Source organism: Echeneis naucrates, chromosome 22 (genome assembly GCF_900963305.1).
Source record: "Echeneis naucrates chromosome 22, fEcheNa1.1, whole genome shotgun sequence".
NCBI classification, from domain to species: domain Eukaryota; kingdom Metazoa; phylum Chordata; class Actinopteri; order Carangiformes; family Echeneidae; genus Echeneis; species Echeneis naucrates.
Window position 1 is genome coordinate 9,587,740 of NC_042532.1, and position 22,130 is coordinate 9,609,869.

Consider the following 22,130-nt stretch of genomic DNA (forward strand, 5'->3'; position numbering starts at 1 on the left):
TGTGGTTCTTTCCTGCTTGCTAAACAGTTGGAATGCTTTGTCTGGACTGGACAGTCCATCGTATATCAACAAATGGGGGAAAGCAGAGGGTTCGGAAGCTACAATAGTGATGATGTAATCCCTTTTCAGCTCACTGTCGAAGAGCAAATGCTACGAGACAAAGGAAAATTCCCCTCGTTTTCACCCACCCCCCCACTCCCACTCTGCCTTCTCACCACAAAGTTGGGGAAATTTTGACCTTGCAAATATGCACAGTAGTTCAGACACTGTAATTATCAGTTTTTTCGTAGGCCTCACTGGCAAAGGGAGTTCATCATCAGGGCAGGTGCACATAGTAGCCATGGTTCAGATCTGTACCTGACTGACGACTGGATCTCTGTTTGGTGGTCTTATTGCTTCAATGTCCATGAGCTAGAGCAGCCTGTCTTTGAATGGTTTCAGTCATTTTGCATCCAACTCTCAACCCTAAACCAAAACCCACAGTCATGCAGAGATCAGACAGTGCGTAATTCCCCTTTTCTGCTCCCATCAAACCTCATGTGTGCTGAAAATAGTACGATATGGGATAGAGAAGGATGGAGGAGAAAAAAAAAACTGTTTGACAAACAACCACTTAAAAAAAATTGAAAGTGAGGAAGAAAGAAAGAAAAAATCAAAAATCAAATCTGGAATTCTGATGATGATGATGATGTGTTGCTGTAGGCTATCTCCACTGCCTTGCAGCGATGACGTATTCGGCGTTGTCTCGACATGTCTGCTGGTTGCTCCACTGTCTCTACTCGGCCTGCATGCTCTCTGGAAGGGATTACAGAACTCTGAACAGAATAATCAAAACATCAAGCAGAGTTGCAGGCCCATGGCCCCACGCAGAGCCTATGTGGGCAACAGTGGAAAATCATTCCACATAACAAAGCCAACAGGGGTTTTGCTGTTGTCCCTCCTGTGGACAGAAATCTGAGAAGCAGGAATGTGTGAGGGCTTGGTCATGGCTGAGCTCGAAAAAGATATCAATGCGTAGACAGGTCTGTTAAGCTTGTCTTCATTCCTGCTCATGCTTTTAACTGTTGTTGTCACTTTCGGGAGCTGCCTTAACCATTTGATGTGCAGAAAAACAGGAATGCTGGCACTACAGTACACCACATGAGGTTTTCTCCTGACTACTTTTTTTGTGACTTTACATCTGAGCTAAAATGACAGAATATTGAAAGCATTGTTCTTAGAGGTCATGTTGTGCTCTGTTTCCTGTGCTGAAGAAAAAAAATCCAACCTCATATTGCTCTATAATTCCACATCCTTTGCTTTTGAAGAGAGGAATCCATTTCCATCCTCTGAGTTCTTGCCTTGCTCCAAAGCTGAGAGGGAAGAATGAGACCACTGTGAGCTGAAGGATTTTGCTGGCTTCAGATGACTTTTTAACCAAATAGTAGAAAAGTGTGGAGGAAAAATGTCCCATCAACTTTCCATGTGGCATATCCATGTAGTTCAATTAACGTAGTGGTGAATAAAGCTCAGAGACAACTCAATATTGCTCTTAGGTTACGTATTAGGGCATAGACTTTTTCCATGTAGCTCAAGGTGCAAAAGGCTGATAGGACTGGCTAATAACAAACATGGCTGCTTTCCCAGCTTTTCCTCTCTCACTGCCTGTTTCCTGTGTATTTCATTGATGTATTCCTGGATACCCAGGCTACAGCTTTGCTACACAAGAAAGACAGATGAAACTGAAAGCTGAATAATAAATATGCAGTTAGGCATGTGCTTGTATAATACATGAGAGACCACTTTCTGACCATATTCTTTCTGCTGATTTCTGGGTTAAATTGATGGAAGTGAGTGAGTGTTTGTGTTGTGTCCACAGGGTTGCCTTGAGAGGCCTAGTTCATCATGGTTATCAATAGCGGGAGCATCAGTTTGTGCTGTCATGTTTACATAGTAGACATCACCATCTGCTTGGTACAGTAAGTTGGACTTTATTTCCCTGAATTTTCACAGTTTGCTTCTTTCTCAATGAAAACTTCACTCTAAAAACCAGGATCAGGTGTTAAAAATACACTGCCCACAGGAAAACACTCTCAGTGATGCAAATGCAGGACTCACAAAGAGCTCTAGTCACAACCTGCCTGTTTTTGTCTTTTGTGGGAATGCAAAGTCCTGTTTATAGCCACCAGGGGGGCGGTGTGCTTAGTTGTGTGTGTTCGACACATGTTCATGTGCATGATTAATAAAGCACCTATTTAATTTGCTGTTGTTTATTTACACTGTTGGGGTTTTTCTGGTGTTAAATGGAGACAAAAGTATTGAAAAGACTAATTTCAGGGCACTGCTTAAAGCCAGATGTGGTTTGTATGGATCTGGCTTGGATAAACCACAGCTCCAGAGCTGACTGGAGTGTACGAGTATGTGCAGTGCAGTGCAGTGCAGCAGAAGCACACTGTGAAGGTTTCCACTGTAATTTTCTGGCACAGACTGTGAATTATCAGGGCACCACTGTTATGCAACACTAGCTGACTTATCAGAGTCCAAATGACTCTGTATGAATTGATTAACTCTGTGGCCTGACTGTTTATAATTGGACTGAAAGTGCACAGGGCTATGCACTGGACATGTGCCAAAATCAATGACTGGAAATGGTTTATGTGTAGAACTTTGCTTCACTGTTGTTGTGGATTTTGTGTCCTCATTAAATCTTTCCACATGTAGAACAGTACATTTGGAAGCTACTATCTGTTTCCTACAAATAATGCTGACTACTGAGATACACCTGAGCTTTCCACTGAGTCCCCAGTTAGGGAATTAGGTTGCTCTCCAAGCTGGAGGGGACCGCCAGAATTCCCCAGGCACGTGCAAAAGAATCCTCCTTAGGTTTTCCTGGAGTATAAGAGTATGATGAGTCCTTCCACTGCTGAACCCAAATTTCATTTCCTCATGTTGTCCTCATTTTGTTTCATGCTGAAGCTTTCTCTCTGTCCTCAGCTCAGAAACCTCTTGTCCTCCCTTGTTAAAATGTTTATCTCGCAGGAAGTTGTCATTATTTCTATGATTCCTTCTTTGCAAACTCGAAGGGTAAATTACAGAACGGCAGAGTGCACCTTGAGCATTGGACACACACTATATGTCCGGTGGCAGCAGAGCGGCTATTTGGCTAATGGGTGGGGGGATATTAATCAAGCTTTCACCTTGACTCTGGCCTTCCAAGACAGTCTGTCCACGTTTTCCTTTTGACTGCTCTCCCAGCTAAGGCTTCTTTTTGTTACCTAGCAGCACTCTCTTGCTCCTCTGTTACAGATATTTGTCTGTGGGGAATCCTTGCATAGTTGAAATTCATCCCAATATGGCCACGCCCACTCATCTGTGTAATCAAATTAGTTTATGTGCACCATCCTGATTGCTGCAGAGGTGTATTTTTTTCCCCCCCAGCAGCTGTTGATCGATTGAAACTCCAAAGGATGTGTAGAGCATCTTGTGATAGATTTGATTACATTCTCTTGGGGGCCATTTAGATAGCCTTTGGTCAGCGCCTGCTGCTGCTGCAGTGAAGCTCATATTTCTCATGTTGGCTCAGTGGGGTCCCGACCCCTCCCAAACTGCCAGTCAAGCCATTACTTTTGTCCCTCTTCCATAACATCACCATGCCACAAATTTTCCACACAGCCCCATCGAAATGCAGGAAGGACGTACACTTACCCTAACCCTAACCCATTCTTAAATTGTTCCATTCTTAATATTTTATTTCAATAGGATGTAGTTTTATTCCCTGTCCAACTTGTATCTCATCTGTGTATTCACGTCATGTATCTTTGTTTTTGCAACAGATACAGTATTACTAGTTATCGTATTGACAGATGCTCCAATTTTCTCCTCAGACACTATTTGTTTCTGATTTTTGTCATTAAAAAAAGTGCTTTACCTTTAGCATTACCTTCTCTTCTGTGTCTGCTGTGGTTTGGCATGTTTGCCAGCTATGTAATCAGGCAGAGGACTGAGAGGACAGGGCAGTGGATGACTTCCAAACATTGCAGGTATCTGTCATTTTGACACCTCTGCTGTGAGAATCTATCAAGCTACTGGTCACTGACCTTACTACTTACATGAAGAGCTAATTGTGTTCATTGTGCCGTTTATCCTCTTCCCAGCTCACATTTGCATACTTAACTGTTACACACATACTTGTGCTCATTCATATAATCTTCATTCACTTACTTTTCAGCCATTTGAAATAATAAATATAGGAAACTAGACTTGAATCCAAGTCTAATGCTATGGCATGTGCATGCCTCCAGCCTCAGGCAGTCAGATCTGTATGGTAGCCTGCAAAACATCTCTTCTAGGTCACTGGCCTTTGCATTATCAAAACCATGATTTGATATAATTGACATCGTGATTGACGTATGCTGGACTCTCTCTTTATCCCCTGGAGCAAAACTATGCTGTTACCATCAGTGATGTGACATTGAACTAGCGGAGTCGTCAAACTTAATCTCTTTAGATACATAAGATGAGTGAATAGTGCTGCAGGCTTACTTTGATTTTTTTTTTTTTTTTTGCTCCTGAGCGCCTGTGATCCAAGAATGAACTAATAGCAGGCTTGGAATTGTTTGCTTGCCCCTGCTGGTTGAGCCCCATCCTTGTCTTTTGGCACGTGGTGATGCTGAATTACAGACAGTAAACACACAAACTATTCACTCAACCCTCCTCTTTGCATGGACACTGTTAATTATACTGCTGCTACTCTCACATCCAATCTATTTAAATCCTCAACTGATGGAAACTGCTTCATCTGGCTCACACACTTGAGCACATACGGAGGCATATGCCAGCAGCATGCTGAGCTGGGAATATTTGTTTAGGAACAAATGTTTCACTGTTATTGAGATATTAAAAAGGTTGGGGAGGTAGTATTTACCTTTTGTAGCTGGAACGGAGGAAATAGAGTGTCCCTATAAGCACCTCTCTGCCCCAGTCCACATTGCCTGTTTAATAAGGCACACCATTGGGAAATGCTCTCATTGCAATGTTGGCCTGGTTTCTTGGGTCAGGAAGAAAAACATTTGTTATGCTGCCTGCATTTTACTACAATGTAACCAGTTACAATATGCAAACATAACAGGAATAAACCTAACGCCAAGACTGGCAAGGTGGGAGTTACCTTACATGCTCTTATAGGAACTGCCGGCGTGAACAGTAGGCAAGACAGACTTTCAGAGTGATGGGTCAACTTTGAAATCAGCAAGACATTCCCATATAAATCACAAATCTTTTTCACTTAAAGGAAATGGTGCTGTAGATTGTTCGGAGAGGTGCTCTGTTGGAATTGTGCCTGTTTGAAGGAGGATTGAAGTGAATGTTTCATTACATTTCTTTTCCTTCTGGTATCAAAATCCATTTGCCATTTTAGTGACCCTTAGCAGGTTGACTCTGTTGGTGTGTCAAAACTCAGTGTTTCTAGGGACAATGATTATTTAGCATTAAAAAATGGCATAAAAACCCACAACACACCCACCTCAGAAAAATATATAACTCTTGCACACAACATATGTTTTTGGCCTGTACTTGCACAGGATATTTTTTCATACATGTTTATTTTTTATGAAGGAACAATTTAATAATAAATAAATACATTTAAAAAACTTGGGTAATGGATTACTTAAAAAAAATAATCTGAAGAGGCCTTTCACAGGTTATATACAGTGGTGTGTGAATCAAGCACCTGAAAATGAGACTGTTGAATTGGCAGTGCGTTGGATGAACTTTGAGCTTTATTTTCAACAACTCAACAAGCAACTTGCTACCAGGTGCCAAGGCTTCCTGCCATTGTCTTAAAACATGTAGTTAAAATGAAGTACTTAATTTCACAAAAGTGAAAGTGAAATAGAATGGAAAAAGTGTAGCTGGACTTAACCTGTTACATCTCAATCGAATTTTTGTTATGATAATCCCTGTGGTATTGCACATTATTTGTCTGTGTATATATGTGTGTGATCCTCACTCTACGAATTCAGACACACTGATTTGAAAATGATGGCAAAATTTCATGAATGTCTGTGATTTTGGAGGTCCAGGTTTGAGTAGGACAGCGTCTCAGGCGAGGCTTGAATCTGGATTGCCGCCCACTTATCAGTGACCTCTAAATCATTTACACACTGAATCAAAACTGAAAATCACAGCCACTCTTTCCTGTTAAAGAACAAGATCATGATCCCTCACTGGCTTCCAACCTGCAAATACTGCCAATCTCAAAGCATGACTGACAGAGTTAAACCATTTCTCTGTAGTGGTGGTGATTGTTTTGAAAATTCAATTCTAACTTGCCCTTTGTCTTTATATCAGCACAGGAATATTATTCATATCAAGAAGAGAGGTTGAGAAGGTCCTACATTTTGCGTAGCCAATTTACATTCGACTTCAGAGAGAGACTGTAACTTGCATTTCAAAGAGAGTATTCTTAGTCTGAGACAGCTATTGCTGAAATAGCATCTCTACAAATCGGCAGGGGACGGAGAAAGGCTGTTTCTGATGTTTGCAGGGACAAAAAGCAGTTTGGTTCCTCTCGTTCAGAAATAGCTATTGTCCCATGAGCTCCCACAACTTATTCTTATGAACCAAATTGACAAATCTGTTCTTTACTTCTAATTACAGTAGGATTTGACTTTTTTTTGTTTTCATTCTCTGTGTTTTTGCTTCACCATGTATGTGTGTTGGTCTCTGTGTGTACCTGTCCATGTGCATCAGGAGCTCCCTGTCTGTCTAATGGAGTTCTGGGGTTGCAGGCAGCAGAAAGGGCAGGGAAAGGGAAAGTGCAGCCTAGAGCAGACTTCCACTTTTAAACCTCAGCTCCCGACTGCTGCAGTTCAAGCGCCAGGCAGCCACCTCATTAGAATTTTTTACATTCCTCTCAAAGCAGCAGCACACTGGCTCCCCTCCATTGCTCTTTATGACACACAACTTTTAAAAGCTGACAACCTTAAACCTGAACCTAAAGACAAGTCATCAATAACCCCACCGTCAAATACGAGGCTCTAAACCAACTCAGGCTTGGCCCCTGGAGATTAATGTATGCATGGGTCATAAATTTGTGAAGTTACTGTGCAGAATATTGCTGCTGGCTTTACAAACTTTAAATCAATCGAATACATGCCTATTAAAGACTGTCAGCTTTTTTTCATCTCATTCTTCTTGACAAGCAGCTGTTAGATTAAAGTATAGGAAGGAGTAATTCATTTTTACTGTGGACAAGTAAACCACCTAAGCTGTTAGCAGAGCAATTAGCTTTTTTTAATTTTTTTTTTCCAAAAGGAAAGTGACCCTCTAGGAGTAGGACAAAGGCTTTCATTGTCAAACTAATGGCCCACCCAGATAATAACATTTAAAGTAGGAAAAGGTTTGGTATTGCTGACTGTAAACTGTGTCAAGTGTTTCAAGGGTCTTTTTATCCTGCCGTCTCTCCCATGTAAAAAGGGAACCCCCTAGCAAAGTACTTTCTGGATAAGAAGAGAGAAAGGATCGAAGGCACCCAGGTGGACACAATGGCACTGAATATATTCTGGTGCTGCACAAATGTCTTTTTGTGGAAGGCGGTGAGGGAAATTCACTTTGCCAGCGGTTAGCTATGCCCATTACTCACTGAACTGTGATGCAGTGATAGCGAGGGGCCTAGAGTTGGGGCAGAGCGAGCGGCACATCATAGAACAATGGTGGTTATGAATGTTGATACACCACCACCGCTTTTTTATGCATTCCCACTGCACGTGGTGTTTTCATTGCATGTGTGTGGTCAGTTGAACAATTTGTTGGCCTGGTTGTCAATTGTATTGTGGCCTGTCACCTCATCCAGAGCTGACATCATGTATTACTGCTCTCAGGATAAGTTGATTGCAAAGATAAAAGACAAGCTTGTAGTTGTAAAGTCATGGCAGACTGAGGCACCATAAAATGTTTTATAGCAGATTATCGTTTGGACATTCTGTGTTGTACTTCTTAAAGAATCTGCCTGAACATGCCCTACTCCACTTCCCCGCCTCACACAGACGTTCATCACTTCCTCTGGTGAAATTGGTGGAATTCCAGGATCTTGGCTCGCGGTTGGATGATGGTAGTATCGTTTGCCTGCCAGCAGGTCTGTCTGTTTTCCTCTCAAGGTGTCAGGTTCTCAGGTTTGCTCAATCAAACGGGCAAGTTTGTGCCTGGTACCCAGCCAGCTAAATATATTTAGGAAGAAGAGGTAGACAGAAAGAGATGAAAATAAAACAATATTTAAAAAAGCCACCATCAGGGCAGAGGGAAAAGAGGGGTGTGGCAAAGATACTTTGTTACTTCTGTGCATCTGCTGTGCTTTTCGACAGATATGTTTGGGCTGCATCTCAGTGGATATTTTGAGACCTCAGTTAACCCTCACTTCTCAACACTCTGAGTTGGATAGGAAAGATATTGTGTAGGAGTTTGCCATTGCTTTGCTGAATTTTCTCCTCTGAAGTTGTAATTCACCGCCTCGCCTGTGCACAACTTTCTGCAAAGGCTTTCTTCTTGAGGAAGGGTTTCAGGTTTAATTGTATCTTAGTCATTTATACAAACTTCCCTCAGAGAAAAAAAAAAATCCTTGCGTTACTTCTCCAAATCCCAGTCATATGACAGTTAAATAGTGTTGCAGCAGTGAGTCAGTGGATTATACAATAGCATAATGATCCTGATATGATTCTCATTTCAACACTGTTCATTTTCTGCTTTATGTTGTAAACCACTCTTCTGCTTTTCTGTGTTCAGCTCCTAGTTCTTTGTTCTTTTTGTTTTCCAAATTCTCGTTCAGCATTTGCTTCATCTCTATCCTTCTAGTTACACTTGCATTTAATTCATCTGGTTTTCCTGGCAGGGCCCACGTAAATAGCCACAGTAACGTCCTCTTGCCAGGCAATTTTCAAAGACTTCACCGTGTTGGATTGGAACCCTGGAGTCTCCCAAGCCAGCAAAGAGGGACCTTTGTGCCTGCTGTCCAACAGCCCAGTCATTCCATAGAACTGGGGAAGATTAAGAGACAGCGAGAGCCATTGGTGTAAATGGTAGGGTTCCTATTTAAAAGCCAGTGGTGTTGGCCAAACAGCTCCATAGTCCCTTTCAAGCGCACAGTAATTACAAGCTTGTAGGGCAGTTCTTCAGATCCTTTGTCTCAGCTTTGGAAACACTTGCCCAGTCCACTGGGAAACCTCATTCCCTCTCTGTTTAAAGACCCAGGATGAAGAGTCTTTGAACTCCAGCATGGTGTCCTTTTATCTCTTGGACACCAGCAAGTCAAGCCAGCTCAGCAATTGGAACTCCTCTGCAGGATACCCTAGCTTTAATAATGTCTAGCACTCCAAGTCATGTCTTAGCATGATGACTAAGGTATGTTTGATTTGTTTGAGTCAGGTTAGAAAGAGTCAGAACCTCACTTCACATGCGTGATTCATCAGCCGATTCATTTGTCCTGCTAACTGACTGTTGTCTGTCCTTTAATTCCATGTAGTATGTTTGTGTGTCTTGTCACATGATCCTGCAACATCCTGGAGGAAGACTTTTCTGAGTCATGTCCAGCACACACAGTGTGAGCCCTCACAGAGACATGTTACATAGTCCTTTGCTGTCTAGACTTGTCACGCCAAACAGAGTAATAAATTGTAACTTGTCAGAGGTGTGCTATGATGTCACCAGCCTTTTGTCTGTACCACCGCTTTTCTCATCTCTAATGGACAAGCTGGGCGGTCAGAGCCCCAAGTACAGGAAGTTAGCCTCATTTAGTCAACAGGCTCAAGCTGTTTTGGCATGTCCCTCTGACCTGTGAAGAAAAAAAAATGCTCGGCCTAATTCTGCTGAAGATAAACACAGTATGGCAAGATGTGTGGAAAGGACTCTATTGGACTCTATTACTATTGGTCTTTTATTTCATTTTTCCTGACTTTTCTCCAAGTTTCTCCGTGACTGCCCTTCTTACTCTCAGTCTCAATGCCACACTCTTACTTTTAATCGGACAAGACAGTGAAGCCAGTCATCGGTCCACATGCCTGTCAACAAGGAGATTAAAGGCCTGACACTATGGTACAGGACCTCTAGTTTAACTTACATTCCCTGACTATTTTCATTCTTATTAATGTCAGAGAAAGGGGTGTCAGTAGAACATGAATGAGTTTTTCTGTTTTTCTTTTTTGTTATCAATTAATTTCCACTTAATCTACTGGTCGGTTTTAGATGTCTATTCATATGTGGACTGTGGGAACTGTGGGGAAATTCCTTGCATAACAAATGGAAAGTCACAGTGGGAATATTTTGCGATGTCAAAAATGGATATTATATAAAGTGATGCAGGTTTGGGTTCGTGGCCTTGTGATTAAGTTAGTTTATCATGTTGCCATGAAGCTGTGACATCCTGGCTCTCAGCATCCTGATCCCTACTGTTATTTATGCTTTTAAGGCATAATTTGGTTAGATACCACACAATAATGGTGTAACACTGTTGGTTTAGAAGAAGAATTGTGTCTTTAAATGTAAGATTATATTTTTAGTGCAGAATATTGGACCAGCAGAAAGGGTCTTTACCTCCTAATTAGCACAGGTTTAGAGATTTTTTTTTTTTTTTTTTTAAGAAAAATACATGCATGGCTGACTGGAGATACTTTGCCTGAGGCAAACTGAATGATTGTCAAAGCCTTAGATTTTACTCTAGAACTCCCTGAGTGATTTAAAAATTTGCATTGATACTATGGAAAAACAGAAGAATTGAGGAAATGATTGCTGAACTGACACTGCCACTGTTGTGAGGGCTACATGGTACATTATGTTTCTTCCCCCTACTTTGATTTTGATTACTTTTATTGTTAAGAATAAAGAGGAATTTCCTCTTTTTAATGGGGAGTATGTGTCTTTGTCAGTGTGAAGTTGGCCCTGATGTTGGGATGCAGTGAGAAGGTGGCTGTGCTGTAGGCCCGTCACAGTGCGCTGATTGCTTGTGGCTAATGTGATCACAGCCACAGCCAGGCAGGGCCAACCCAGAGTGGAGCCTTAATCTCCACCAGTGTCTCATTGCCAAATTGGCTCGATTTGTCAAGCAGAGGATCATCATCCACTTCTCAGACGACTTTCAAAGGGCCTCTTGCTTTTTGATGTGCAGCTTGGGATATTTGATCCCAAAAACTGCAACTCCGCATTACAATTCACTAATGTTGGCTGCTAAAGAGGCATGTGAGAGACCTCAGAGGAAGATTAGAGCTGTGCTTGAAGTGTGTCAAACTAATCTAAGTGTCAAACTAATCTAAAATTTAATGTGTCACTGACTTTTTTTTTTTTTTTTAATGGCTCAAAAAAGGAATCAAGAAAAAAATCCACATTCTGTTGGTGGGAGAAGTTTTTTTTTTCCTCTATATATGTTTATGTGCATTTACAAAACATGTTAATAGCAAACTTCTATTAAACTGTTGAGATTTATCTTCAGGAAATAAAAAAGCTTTGCTTTCTCAGCAAAGGGTCTCAGGGTCATAGGTCACTGACCAAACCCAATAAACTGTCAAGTTGTCTGAATTTTACTCAATATTTATTTCAGCAACTTCATAATTTAAGATCTGTTATATGTTATGTATGCACTGATTCATTGTCTTTTCCTCTCCAGGGTAGTGTAAAATAAATACCATGTGACAGTGTCAACGCGGCTGGGGAAAAATGTGCAAGCTTGACGTTTGAGGAGGTGGGTTTTACCCATCCTGTCCTTTCTGTGTTCACTCGTCGATCAAGACAATCAATCTGCTCATGAAGTCAGGGATCATTGTCCCATCCCACAGGCAGCCATGTCCACCTGCTAAGTGCCTTTAGCTGTTGGCATTGGTGTCATGACCAGCCTGAAGCGCCCACCCATGGAACGCACTGTTGGGGGTTCCATCCCAGCCACTGACGAGTTTTACACCCGTCACCTCCGTATGGTCAATGGAGGGGCTGTGCCAATCCGCACAGACAATGCCACTGTGAGCACAGGAGTGCCTAAAATGGGGGTACGAGCTCGAGTGGCTGACTGGCCCCCCAGGAAAGATGTTACAGGGGCTTTATGGCACTCATCGACAGAGCCAGAGAACTTTGGTGTGCCCTCTGCTGGAAAAAGTCATATTAAGTTAGGCTCTGTTATGAGCCCTCAGGACTCATCAATGCTGCGTAACATCCACAATACTTTGAAGAATCGCGCCCAGGCCCAGGCTAACAATTACAGCCCCGACACCCGTTACCTGGCTCCGGGAGACTACAAAGGACCCGCACATAGAAACCCACGGCAGAGACGCATCCGTCAACGCAGCAACAGTGACATGACTATCAGTGAGATGGAAGGCAGTGGGGACAGTGGAGAGGACTGGAATCCATCAGGAGCTAAATGGTCTCCCCTTCACAGAGAATATGGCAGCACCTCGTCAATAGATCAGCATGGAGCATCTGGAGAGAGCTTCTTTGAAATGCTTAAGGGCTACCAAGGGGATAAAGTTGACCAGCGTAGCCCTGCTCCAGAGAAACTGGAGGACATGCTGAATGTTGGGCCCAAGCAGGCCATAATTGATCTTCAGGAGGACACAGACAGCCAGCCTCTTAAAGCCAAGGACAGAGATAAGCCCCCCAAAAGACGTACTAAATCAGAGACAGGAGGTGAGTCTATATTCCGGAAACTACGGAATGTGCGGGGTGAGATGGACCCTCCCAGAGCGGGATCTGATGTAGAGGACAGCCGAACAGATGAGATGGGCCCCCCTCCAAAGCCCTGGCTGTGTCAGAAAGGATTTGCCCATTATGATGTTCAGAGCATGTTGCTTGACCTCAATGAAGTTATTCAGTTGAGGCACACAGCAGGCAAGCGAAAAAACATCACCACTGGAGCTTCTGCTGCTGCGGTAGCCTCTGCTACATCCACCCTCTCGTCCACCCACAGCCTGCCTTACAGCTCCCCAAGTGGCAGCCAGGAAGAGTTGAGTTCACGGGAGAGCCCAGGTCTGGACGCAGGAGATGAACAGAGCAACGAAATGTTGCTGAGTTGCCCTTGCTTTCGCAATGAGATAGGTGGCGATGGCAATGGAAGGCGCAGATTGGGAGGAGGTGGAGCAGGCTATCATGGACTTGTGGGTGGAACAAATAACAGTGGCTCAGGGTCCCTCAGTGGGGAAGGAAACTTCTATGAAACATCTGTTAGCACGCACTGTACAAATGCTGGAGTGGCAGTGCTGGAGGGACCAAAGGAGGGCCCCAGCACACTCAGTGAAAAGGGGAAACAGTATATTGTGGAGCACCTGGATCTTGGGGCCTACTACTATAGGAAGTTCTTCTACCTTCGGGGTAAGATACATTCAACTGTTTAAATAGTGCTTGTATGTATTGTTACATTATTACATAATGTTAAAAAATGCATATGCAAACGTATTTCTTACACTTATCCCACCTCAGAGCACTGGAACTACTTTGGGATGGATGAAGCACTTGGTCCAGTTGCAGTGAGCTTACGTAGGGAGAAGCTGGAGGAAGACAAGGAGCAGGGCCAGCAGTACAACTACCGCCTCATCTTCAGAACCAGTGAGGTCAGCTGAAGTGTCCCGCACTTTCCTGGACCTACACAATTTTTTTTGTTGTTGTTCTCCCACAAACTGTAAAATATTTTTTGGTCAAAAGTGGCAAAAGATGTGTTTATTCTGTTGCTATTGTTGATCCATGAAGAAGATTGGTATTACTGTTTGCCATGTACGAGTAAGACAGCTCAGGTAAACTACTCATACTCTTTATCTACTACTCATGCTCTTTGTCAGCCCTAGGGCTATTTAGCTGTCTCCAAGTATCAGCAATGTGTAAAGAAACTCCTGGAACTCATCTTCCAGCCTCCAAAGCCTGTCAGTGCCCAACAACCTCAAACCCCTGTGTGGAGAGCTTTGCTTCTCTTTCTTGTTTCAGTAGAAATATGCTTGTATTTAGTCACAATGTTAACTGAAAGTCTTCTGGGTTTGGGTTTTAATATTGATTCCATGGTCATATAATCATGCATTCCAAGACGGAGGGCAAAGGTAGCTGCCTGGGGTTGTTTGTTGTGGCCTGAAGTAGTACAGGTGCATGTGATTAAACCCCTACACTTCAGACTGAAGTACCTCAGGACCCCCACCCCTCTCTCATACCTTACAAACACAGGGAACACAGTTTCATTGTAAATACAGGCCCAGCAGAGCCTCAAGCCTGCAGGAGAGAAAGTCTCCGTCCGTTCCAGCTGCTTATGATAGCCGAGCGATTGAGTTCACTCCCACAGTCCAGCACAATGCCGACTCTGTGTACACAGAATGCTTAGACAAGACCTCCCACCTCTTCTTCTGTTCCACTTTCTGTTTACCCTAAGTCTCTCATCAGAATTGTCTTGTTTTATGTCTTTAAGGGTAAACTAAGAGATTGTTATTACTTTAAAAACCACGTTAGTTAGTACATTTTTTCCTGGTGTCTGGGAATGTGTTTTTTCTGCTATCAGTGTACTCCATCTCCAAGACGAAGTTCAAACCATACCAATGATTCCTTGTGCTTTGTTTGTCCTGACTCTTCCCACTGTAATCTTCTCTTCCTCTCCCCGTGTCTGTCCATTCAGCTGACAACTCTGAGAGGTTCTATCCTGGAGGATGCTGTGCCTTCCACCTCTAAGCATGGGACCACCCGAGGGCTGCCTGTCAAAGAGGTCCTGGAGTACCTTCTCCCTGAGCTGGATCTGTCCTGCCTCAGACTGGCCCTCAACACACCCAAGGTCACAGAGCAGCTGATGAAATTGGATGAACAAGGGGTAGGATGAAAAGCATGATTATTAGAATAAGAAGAATTTATAGAATAAGAACTGTGTGCAATTCTGGCACGTAAATTACCTCTGTACATTAAGAGAATTGTGTTTTGGGATTTTCAGTCCTGCAGAAATCGATGCTAAAGAAGTGTTGCCTGTCATCGTTTCTGTGTGTTGCTGCTCTCCAGCTGAGTTTTCAGGTCAAGGTGGGGGTCATGTACTGCCGAGCGGGCCAGAGCACAGAGGAAGAGATGTACAACAATGAGACCGCTGGCCCTGCCCTTGAAGAATTTCTCCAACTGCTGGGGGAGAAGGTTCGCCTCAAAGGCTTTACCAAGTACAGAGCCCAGCTGGACACCAAAAGTAACAACTCTCAAACATCTCTTCCTAACGACAGACAGACCTTGTAATTTTTAGACCAAGGGTGTGATGTATCTTTACCGTGACTATGCTGCAGTTGATTTTATGTCTTAACACCTGTATGAAAGTATTGCACTGCAATGCAATGTCTTTTGCAATACAGCAGCACATTTCATAATTATTACATTTAACCTTTCTGTTCATTGTCATAAGAATGGTAACATTATAAAAAGCTCCACTTACAAATGACATTTGCGTAAAATTTTTGGTTGTGCATTGGTTTTGTCACCCGATTCACACTGACAATGATCTACATGCAGTTCACTTTTTTTTGGTCTATGGTGAAATTGCATCCCGGATTGCAGAGAAAACACTGAACACAGAATACACATGTGAGAGAGATGGATGGCAGTTATTGTACCATAGGCCTCATTGCTATATTGCTATTTTTCCTGCAGCGGATTCAACAGGAACTCATTCCCTGTACACTTCATACAAGGACTATGAGATCATGTTCCATGTGTCAACTCTACTGCCTTACACACCCAACAATAAACAACAGGTAAAAATGGAACACCCAGTCTTCTGTGTCAGACTATTAGCCGTGTATTGGGAAACTGAAAACTTATTTGTTTGGAACTGTATGCAACAAAGGAAACCTTCAAGGAAGGGTGTATATTTTGGAAGAATGCATGACATGGCTTGCAACTCAGGTATCCGATAACCATCCAACAATATACAGAAACGTTTACTTTCTTTAAGTGCAATGCTCTTGGCCATATCTTAAAACAATATGTATTTGCTTTCAGATTCAGGTCCCCATGCTTAATTAAAACTTGATGATGTTGATGTTGTTTTTCCAGTTGCTGAGGAAGCGCCATATTGGGAACGACATTGTAACTATTGTGTTCCAGGAGCCTGGGGCTCACCCTTTCACCCCCAAGGCCATTCGCTCTCATTTCCAACATGTCTTCATCATCGTCCGTGTGCACAACCCCTGCTCTGACAGCACTTGTTACAGGTGGGTCTTTGCATGAGGTCAGGAGAGATTTAAAAAAAAAAAAAAAAAAGAGAGTAAGAGCTGAGCTGAACTGAACTGGTAATGAGTAAACTTTAGAGCTTTGGAGTTCACAATAAATGGTTTCTCCTCCTTCCACATATGCAGACATTTTATATGATTTTCTTTTGTCCAAACAGACCAAACACTTGGGAATGAAATAAATATGGCTTTACGTTCCCTTCCCGGTTCTCCCTTAAAACCTCAACATTACTCTGAGTTGTTGTTTTTTGTTTTTTTTTTTTCCCTTAATGCAGGAACTAGCATTAAGACAAAAACATTGACCGGAAGGCATGGGTCAAACGTAAAAGCCTGCATGATCACCTTCCATTGTTTCTGCACTGTGGATGGCTGCATTAACAGTATCTCTGCTGAAGGATACATTTGTTTGATTATGATCAAACAGAGGCAACTGGCCCATCAGTGGCTGTCGTGTGTTGATGGAAGCTCTTCTCCTCCGCTCACTGATTCTCGGCCTTGTGATGATTAGACTGCAGCTCTGTGGTGTTCACACTTGTGCACTGTTACCCCACAGCGCACACACTTTCTGTGGGTTGCATACACAGATATTATGCACACATACTTGCTTCCTCTCTCTCTCACTCAAAGTCCTGTTTCTCCTTTTTTTATCTCTTTCTAATGCTCACTTGCACAACATCACACACGTGCACACCCTTTTCTCCTTCCATGCTAATTCACTTAAAGGCTCACTCATCACACATTCACATAGTATAAGCCCCCCTCCCCTTCATCTCCTCCTCCCCCTCCTCTTCCCCCAGCCTGCCACTTTGCCTTTGGGCAGCATGAGCCAGAGTGGTCTGAAGGAGTTAGCGACATACACACACAGTGTTCTCTTCACCCGAACATGCATCTGAGCAGGGAGGGTTGTTGAGAGCTGAGTCCCTCAGAACTCAGAGTCCAGCTCAGGAGCGGCCGGGTCAGGTCAACCTTCTGTCTCTCACCTCTAACCCATATCAAATTTGGGCTAATTTATTTTGAGCTCTCCTTTTCCTCTTCTCTCGGGTACGTTCCTTCTTTTTTTTTCCTGACCGTCTACTCGTCGTCCCACCGACTAGTGGAAACCCTCATTCAGCTTGCTTTTTTAACTAAAGGCTATATCTACTGGTTTATAGTTTTGGGAAAGAAAAAGAAGAAAAGGTGAAATGCTGGTTCTCCTGGTTTGCCTTATGGATGAAACAGAGAGGCACGGGACACAGAAATCTTCACGGCGAACCTAGTACCCCACCCAGAGTCACTCACTCTGCCAGCCTTTTGTTTTCTACTCATATTCTATGGATTTAGCTACGATATGTAATGACATCTCTCCCGACTGTCACAAGTGTTTCCCTGGATGTTTTGCCCTGGTGGTTTGGAAATAGTTCTGGGACAAGAGATTTGGAACAGCAATAAGGATTTTCCTATCCCTACTGAGTGGTGTAGTTTGACTCCTGTACTGTGGTTATAGAACAGGATCAAGTTAGCATTGACCCAGCAAATTGTTTTATCGTCTCGCATTGATTCCAACAAACATTCAGGACATTTTGCAGCAGTACACCAAAGACTACAATTCATTTTTGGTGAAAACAGGAGGTACGTTGTAGGTATTTGTTTGGTTTTTTATAATTATATGTTGTGGGCTGCTGGCTTTATTGAAACTATGAAGAGCTGCTGACCAATGATTCAACCGACCTACGTGGAATTCAGTTGATCTCTTGTCACACATTTGCTTAAATGTGCGCACATTAAACACACACACACAGATTATTACAGCACACATGTTAGCATAAAAGTGTCATTGTTTCGATTTTTACCATCATTTCATGTGACCGTCTCTGTATTTCTTACAAAAGATTATTATAGTAATGCACTGTCTTTTCTTGCCTAATCTCTATTAATAAAGTATATGTTATGATTTGTTGAGTCATCCAGTTATTAATAGCCCTTGGTTGCCTGCTGCTGAGATTTGGATAATACTCCAGTCATATTGAGCCAGGCTGGAGCATTAGAGGAGTAAGTGGCCCAGGGCCAGCGGGGTGCTAATCTGCTGCTTTCAACCGCTGCTCAAAGTCACACAGGGCCAATGAGGCAGATTGCATAACTAGATCTTTGTTTGGAAAAAGTAGGCTGTTTGTGCTCGCTAGCGCCAGCCCCAGTACTGCCTCTCCATACCGTGATCTAGCAGAGAGTGGCAGGGTGTCGGGGCTAGGAACTAGCCTGTCAGCTGTGATTGGATATATCGTATAGTACTCTCAGTGTAGCCAAGCATGGCTTGCAACATTTCCGCTACGGGCAATAGCTGTGTTATCTGTTTAATGGACTGGATGTAGACTTGTCAGGACTGTCACATCAGCTTTTCCAGGGCCAGTTTTCCATTTTCACGTGTTTATGGGCTGTTATTATATAGGCTGACTGTATATAGCCTCTGGATAACGCTAGAAGTCATGAAGCCTGTATAAACACGCTACAACTTTTTGGAACACATAAACACCTCTTCATGAATGACAAATGAGTCCACTTTGTTTAAAAATACAATTTGCAGGATATGTTCAATCAAGCCCATTTACTTACCCCAAGAGGCATGAGAGCGCATTAACCCAAATCTGTTTACTAATTTATAGTAATACAACTCTTCCACAGTCATGGTGTGCAGATGGAATAGGAGCAGCAGTGGGTAACAAGAGAAGAGCTTTGCCCCGAGGGATTTTAACGCCCTCCTTTATACTCACAAGTGAAACAGGTCAAAGGCAACAATACCTCAGGGAAGCCACGTAAAGATGTCTCCACTATTTCTTTTTATGAGCCCATGTGCTGTATGTCCTTGCTGAGTATCGGTCCTTTTTACTGGTTACTGGTTATAGGACCATTCACATCTGGCTTGTATTTTGTGATTATTATTATTATTTTTTTAGTTATTTACTATTTCATAATATATTAAATTGATATTTGTTTTTCAAGCAAGTTTGTTCTGTTTGTATTATTTTGTGACAGTAAAACAGAACTTTTAAAACACTGTTAAACACTGTTTTTTTTTTCCCCCCTCTCTCTCTTTCTGCAGTGTGGCTGTTACCCGTTCCCAGGACGTTCCCTCCTTTGGCCCCCCAATACCCAAAGGTGTGACCTTCCCCAAATCCACTGTCTTCCGGGACTTCCTGTTAGCGAAAGTTATCAACGCTGAGAACGCAGCTCACAAGTCAGATAAGTTTGGTGCCATGGCAACGCGCACACGGCAAGAGTACCTACGGGACTTAGCAGAGCGTCATGTGACCAGCACACCAGTTGAACCCACTGGGAAGTTTCCCTTCATCTCTCTGGCACACAAACGACGAGAGAAGGTGCGTCCATATAGTGGGGCGGAGCTTCGGAGTCTGGGGGCGGTAACCTGGCAGGTGCATGCTGAAGATCAGGTAGCTGGTGCTGAACGGGAGTGCCTATTGGCAATTTCGAATGACTTCATCATCCTCTTGGATCAGGAGGCCAAAGCAGTTGTGTTTAACTGTGCCACACGTGATGTGATTGGTTGGTCGACAGGGAGCCCCGCCTCCATGAAGATCTACTATGAGCGCGGCGAGAGCGTCTCTCTGCGCTCCATCAATAACAACACAGAAGACTTTGGAGAGGTTGTAAAAAGACTGGAGGTCAGTGGGGCTTCACTACTTCTATGACAGTACATCTCATTAGCACACACCATCTGCTGAATCTCAAGAGGTCACGCTGAGCCAGACTCCCTGTGTCTTGACAAACAATTTGTAATGAACACACACACAAAGTCTACGTTGGACTATCTTGAATGTATTAGCACTTTAATCATCACACTCTAATATTATCGAGTCACCTGGTAAGCTTATCCAAATCAGATTAAAATGACTAAAACAGTGGTATAAATACACTTTTCTAAGTTAATGTGTGCCTGCTGAGAGGCCATGATGACAGTGTGAAGACATTAAACTGCCCTCTGTTCACTATGACAACAATAGTATGAAAAATAAAGTATTATTGATGTTATTATAGCAACATAAGGAGCGTAACCTGAAGATATACAGCTACCAAAAAGCCACAGCTGTTTTGTTGAAACTATGTTTATGAGTCATGATAAGTATAACACACAGTCATTTGGTGATATGACGTCATTACTAAGGTTTTCCATGTGGTGTAGGTAATGCCGTGCTTTTTGGTAAGGCATTGAAATCCATCCTTCAACAGTCGGTGGTAAACAATGTAAGAAATGACTGTTGTAGTGAGTGTCATGATGCACATTAAAACAGTTCCTGATTGATTCCTGGTTTTAAACACCGCTATTTACTTCTGAGTTGACTTCCCCACTGACAGGGGAAAGGGTGGGACAGGGTGCCCAAAGATGTACTTTTAGTATTTTAAGTTGAAAAGTGCTTCTATTCATTACGTAATACTGAAATATGTTATGCATGAGATTAGAGCTACTGTTACATGAAATGTGCTCTGAATGAAAATAAGTATTTTAGTTTATTGCAAAAGATTCTGAAAGTTTTGTGTTCGATAAATGTTTACATTGTGCCTTTCTTCCTTTCCTTCTTTAACCCTTACACTCTCCCTCCTGTCTGTTCTCCAGCTGTTGACCAAGGGCAGTCAGACCACAGAGATGACACTACGTCGTAATGCACTCGGCCAGTTGGGTTTTCATGTCAACTTTGAGGGAATTGTAGCAGAAGTAGAGCTCTATGGTTATGCCTGGCAGGCTGGGCTAAGGCAGGGCAGCCGACTGGTAGAGATTTGCAAGGTGGCGGTAGCCTCGCTGACTCATGAACAGATGATTGACCTCCTCCGGACCTCCGTCACTGTGAAGGTGGTCATCATTCCTCCACATGAGGACTCCACACCACGCAGGTAGCGAAATTAGACCCACACTTACTAAGTTAAAACAGCTGCTGGCAGTTTTCTAAGTCTTTCAGTGTAATATTTTGATGGTGACTGGTTCATGTGCCAACAGAGGCTGCTCAGAAATCTACCACATGCCACTTGTGGACTATAAGAACCACAAAGAGGGAATGCCCTACGAGTTAAAGTTCCCGTTTCGCCCAGCTATCAATAACAACACCAAGTGGCCACGCACCTCATCCAGCCCTCAAACGCGAACTGCTGGCACAGGTGGAACGCTTATCAAGGCCCCACCCCCAGACTTCAATGACCGAAACTCTGCTGCTATGCCTCGAAGTGTGTCCAGCGATGGCCGGCCCCTCAACCCCAAAAGGTTAGAAATAAACTTGATGCTGTTATGCAACTAGCAGACACACTCAAAAGTCAACTCAAAACTGTCCGTCTCTCCGGTGTTTGCAGGTATTCTCCAGGAAACGACAACTACGCCCTGGCATGCTCCATCGTGATGGGTCGCACACTGCACAATACAAACTCCCCTTCCAGCCTCTCCTACACAGACACAATGAGTGCCAACCACTGGAGACAAAAGTCTATGCCTGATGGGTATGTTTTTCTGTTCCATGCAATGGATTAAATATCGTAAACTCAACTGGCTTGCTGCACTACTCAGAAATATAGGTGACCCTTTTTCATCTCTCCTCTAGATTTAATAACAACAACTGCCAGTCCCCTCAACCATCTGCGCGGCAGGTAAGAGGTGATGGGGTCAATGGAATCAAAATGTCTTCTAGCCCTGGTGTTGGATGGTCCCGAGCAGGGGATGGTGATGCAGCCAGCAGACTGGGGGACAAAACCAATGCAGGTAGGAGGAACTCCAGACTTTGCAATAGCTTCAAATAAAAAATTACGTTTATTATCATCACCAATTCATGGATCTTTTTACCCATAAATCTTCTGCCAGACACTGTGGTTTCCAAGGTGGTGATTCCTCGACTGCAGCCGGCAGAACAAAGCAGCCACATGTCTCCAAACAAAAGCTCTAAGGTGAGGTGGAATCAGTCATTAACACATGTAAATTCC

The 22,130-nt window shown here is 43.1% G+C and overlaps 1 protein-coding gene across 2 annotated transcripts in view; it reads left to right on the top strand.

The window, feature by feature from the left end:
- The window catches only part of LOC115035755 (signal-induced proliferation-associated 1-like protein 1), a 31,605-nt gene that overhangs the window by 2,744 nt on the left and 6,731 nt on the right, over positions 1–22,130 (top strand). The window contains exons 1-13 of one of the 2 annotated variants that reach the window (XM_029493743.1): positions 1,859–1,958; positions 11,627–13,320; positions 13,429–13,559; positions 14,600–14,788; positions 14,971–15,145; positions 15,601–15,704; positions 16,006–16,163; positions 19,255–19,834; positions 20,785–21,059; positions 21,163–21,423; positions 21,510–21,653; positions 21,755–21,912; positions 22,012–22,094. In XM_029493743.1, the coding sequence (XP_029349603.1) occupies positions 11,844–13,320; positions 13,429–13,559; positions 14,600–14,788; positions 14,971–15,145; positions 15,601–15,704; positions 16,006–16,163; positions 19,255–19,834; positions 20,785–21,059; positions 21,163–21,423; positions 21,510–21,653; positions 21,755–21,912; positions 22,012–22,094 (3,735 nt within the window). In that variant the 5' untranslated portion in view covers positions 1,859–1,958; positions 11,627–11,843. Of the gene's footprint in view, positions 1–1,858; positions 1,959–11,626; positions 13,321–13,428; positions 13,560–14,599; positions 14,789–14,970; positions 15,146–15,600; positions 15,705–16,005; positions 16,164–19,254; positions 19,835–20,784; positions 21,060–21,162; positions 21,424–21,509; positions 21,654–21,754; positions 21,913–22,011; positions 22,095–22,130 lie in introns of those variants that run through there. The other variant, XM_029493742.1, reaches the window with a different exon arrangement.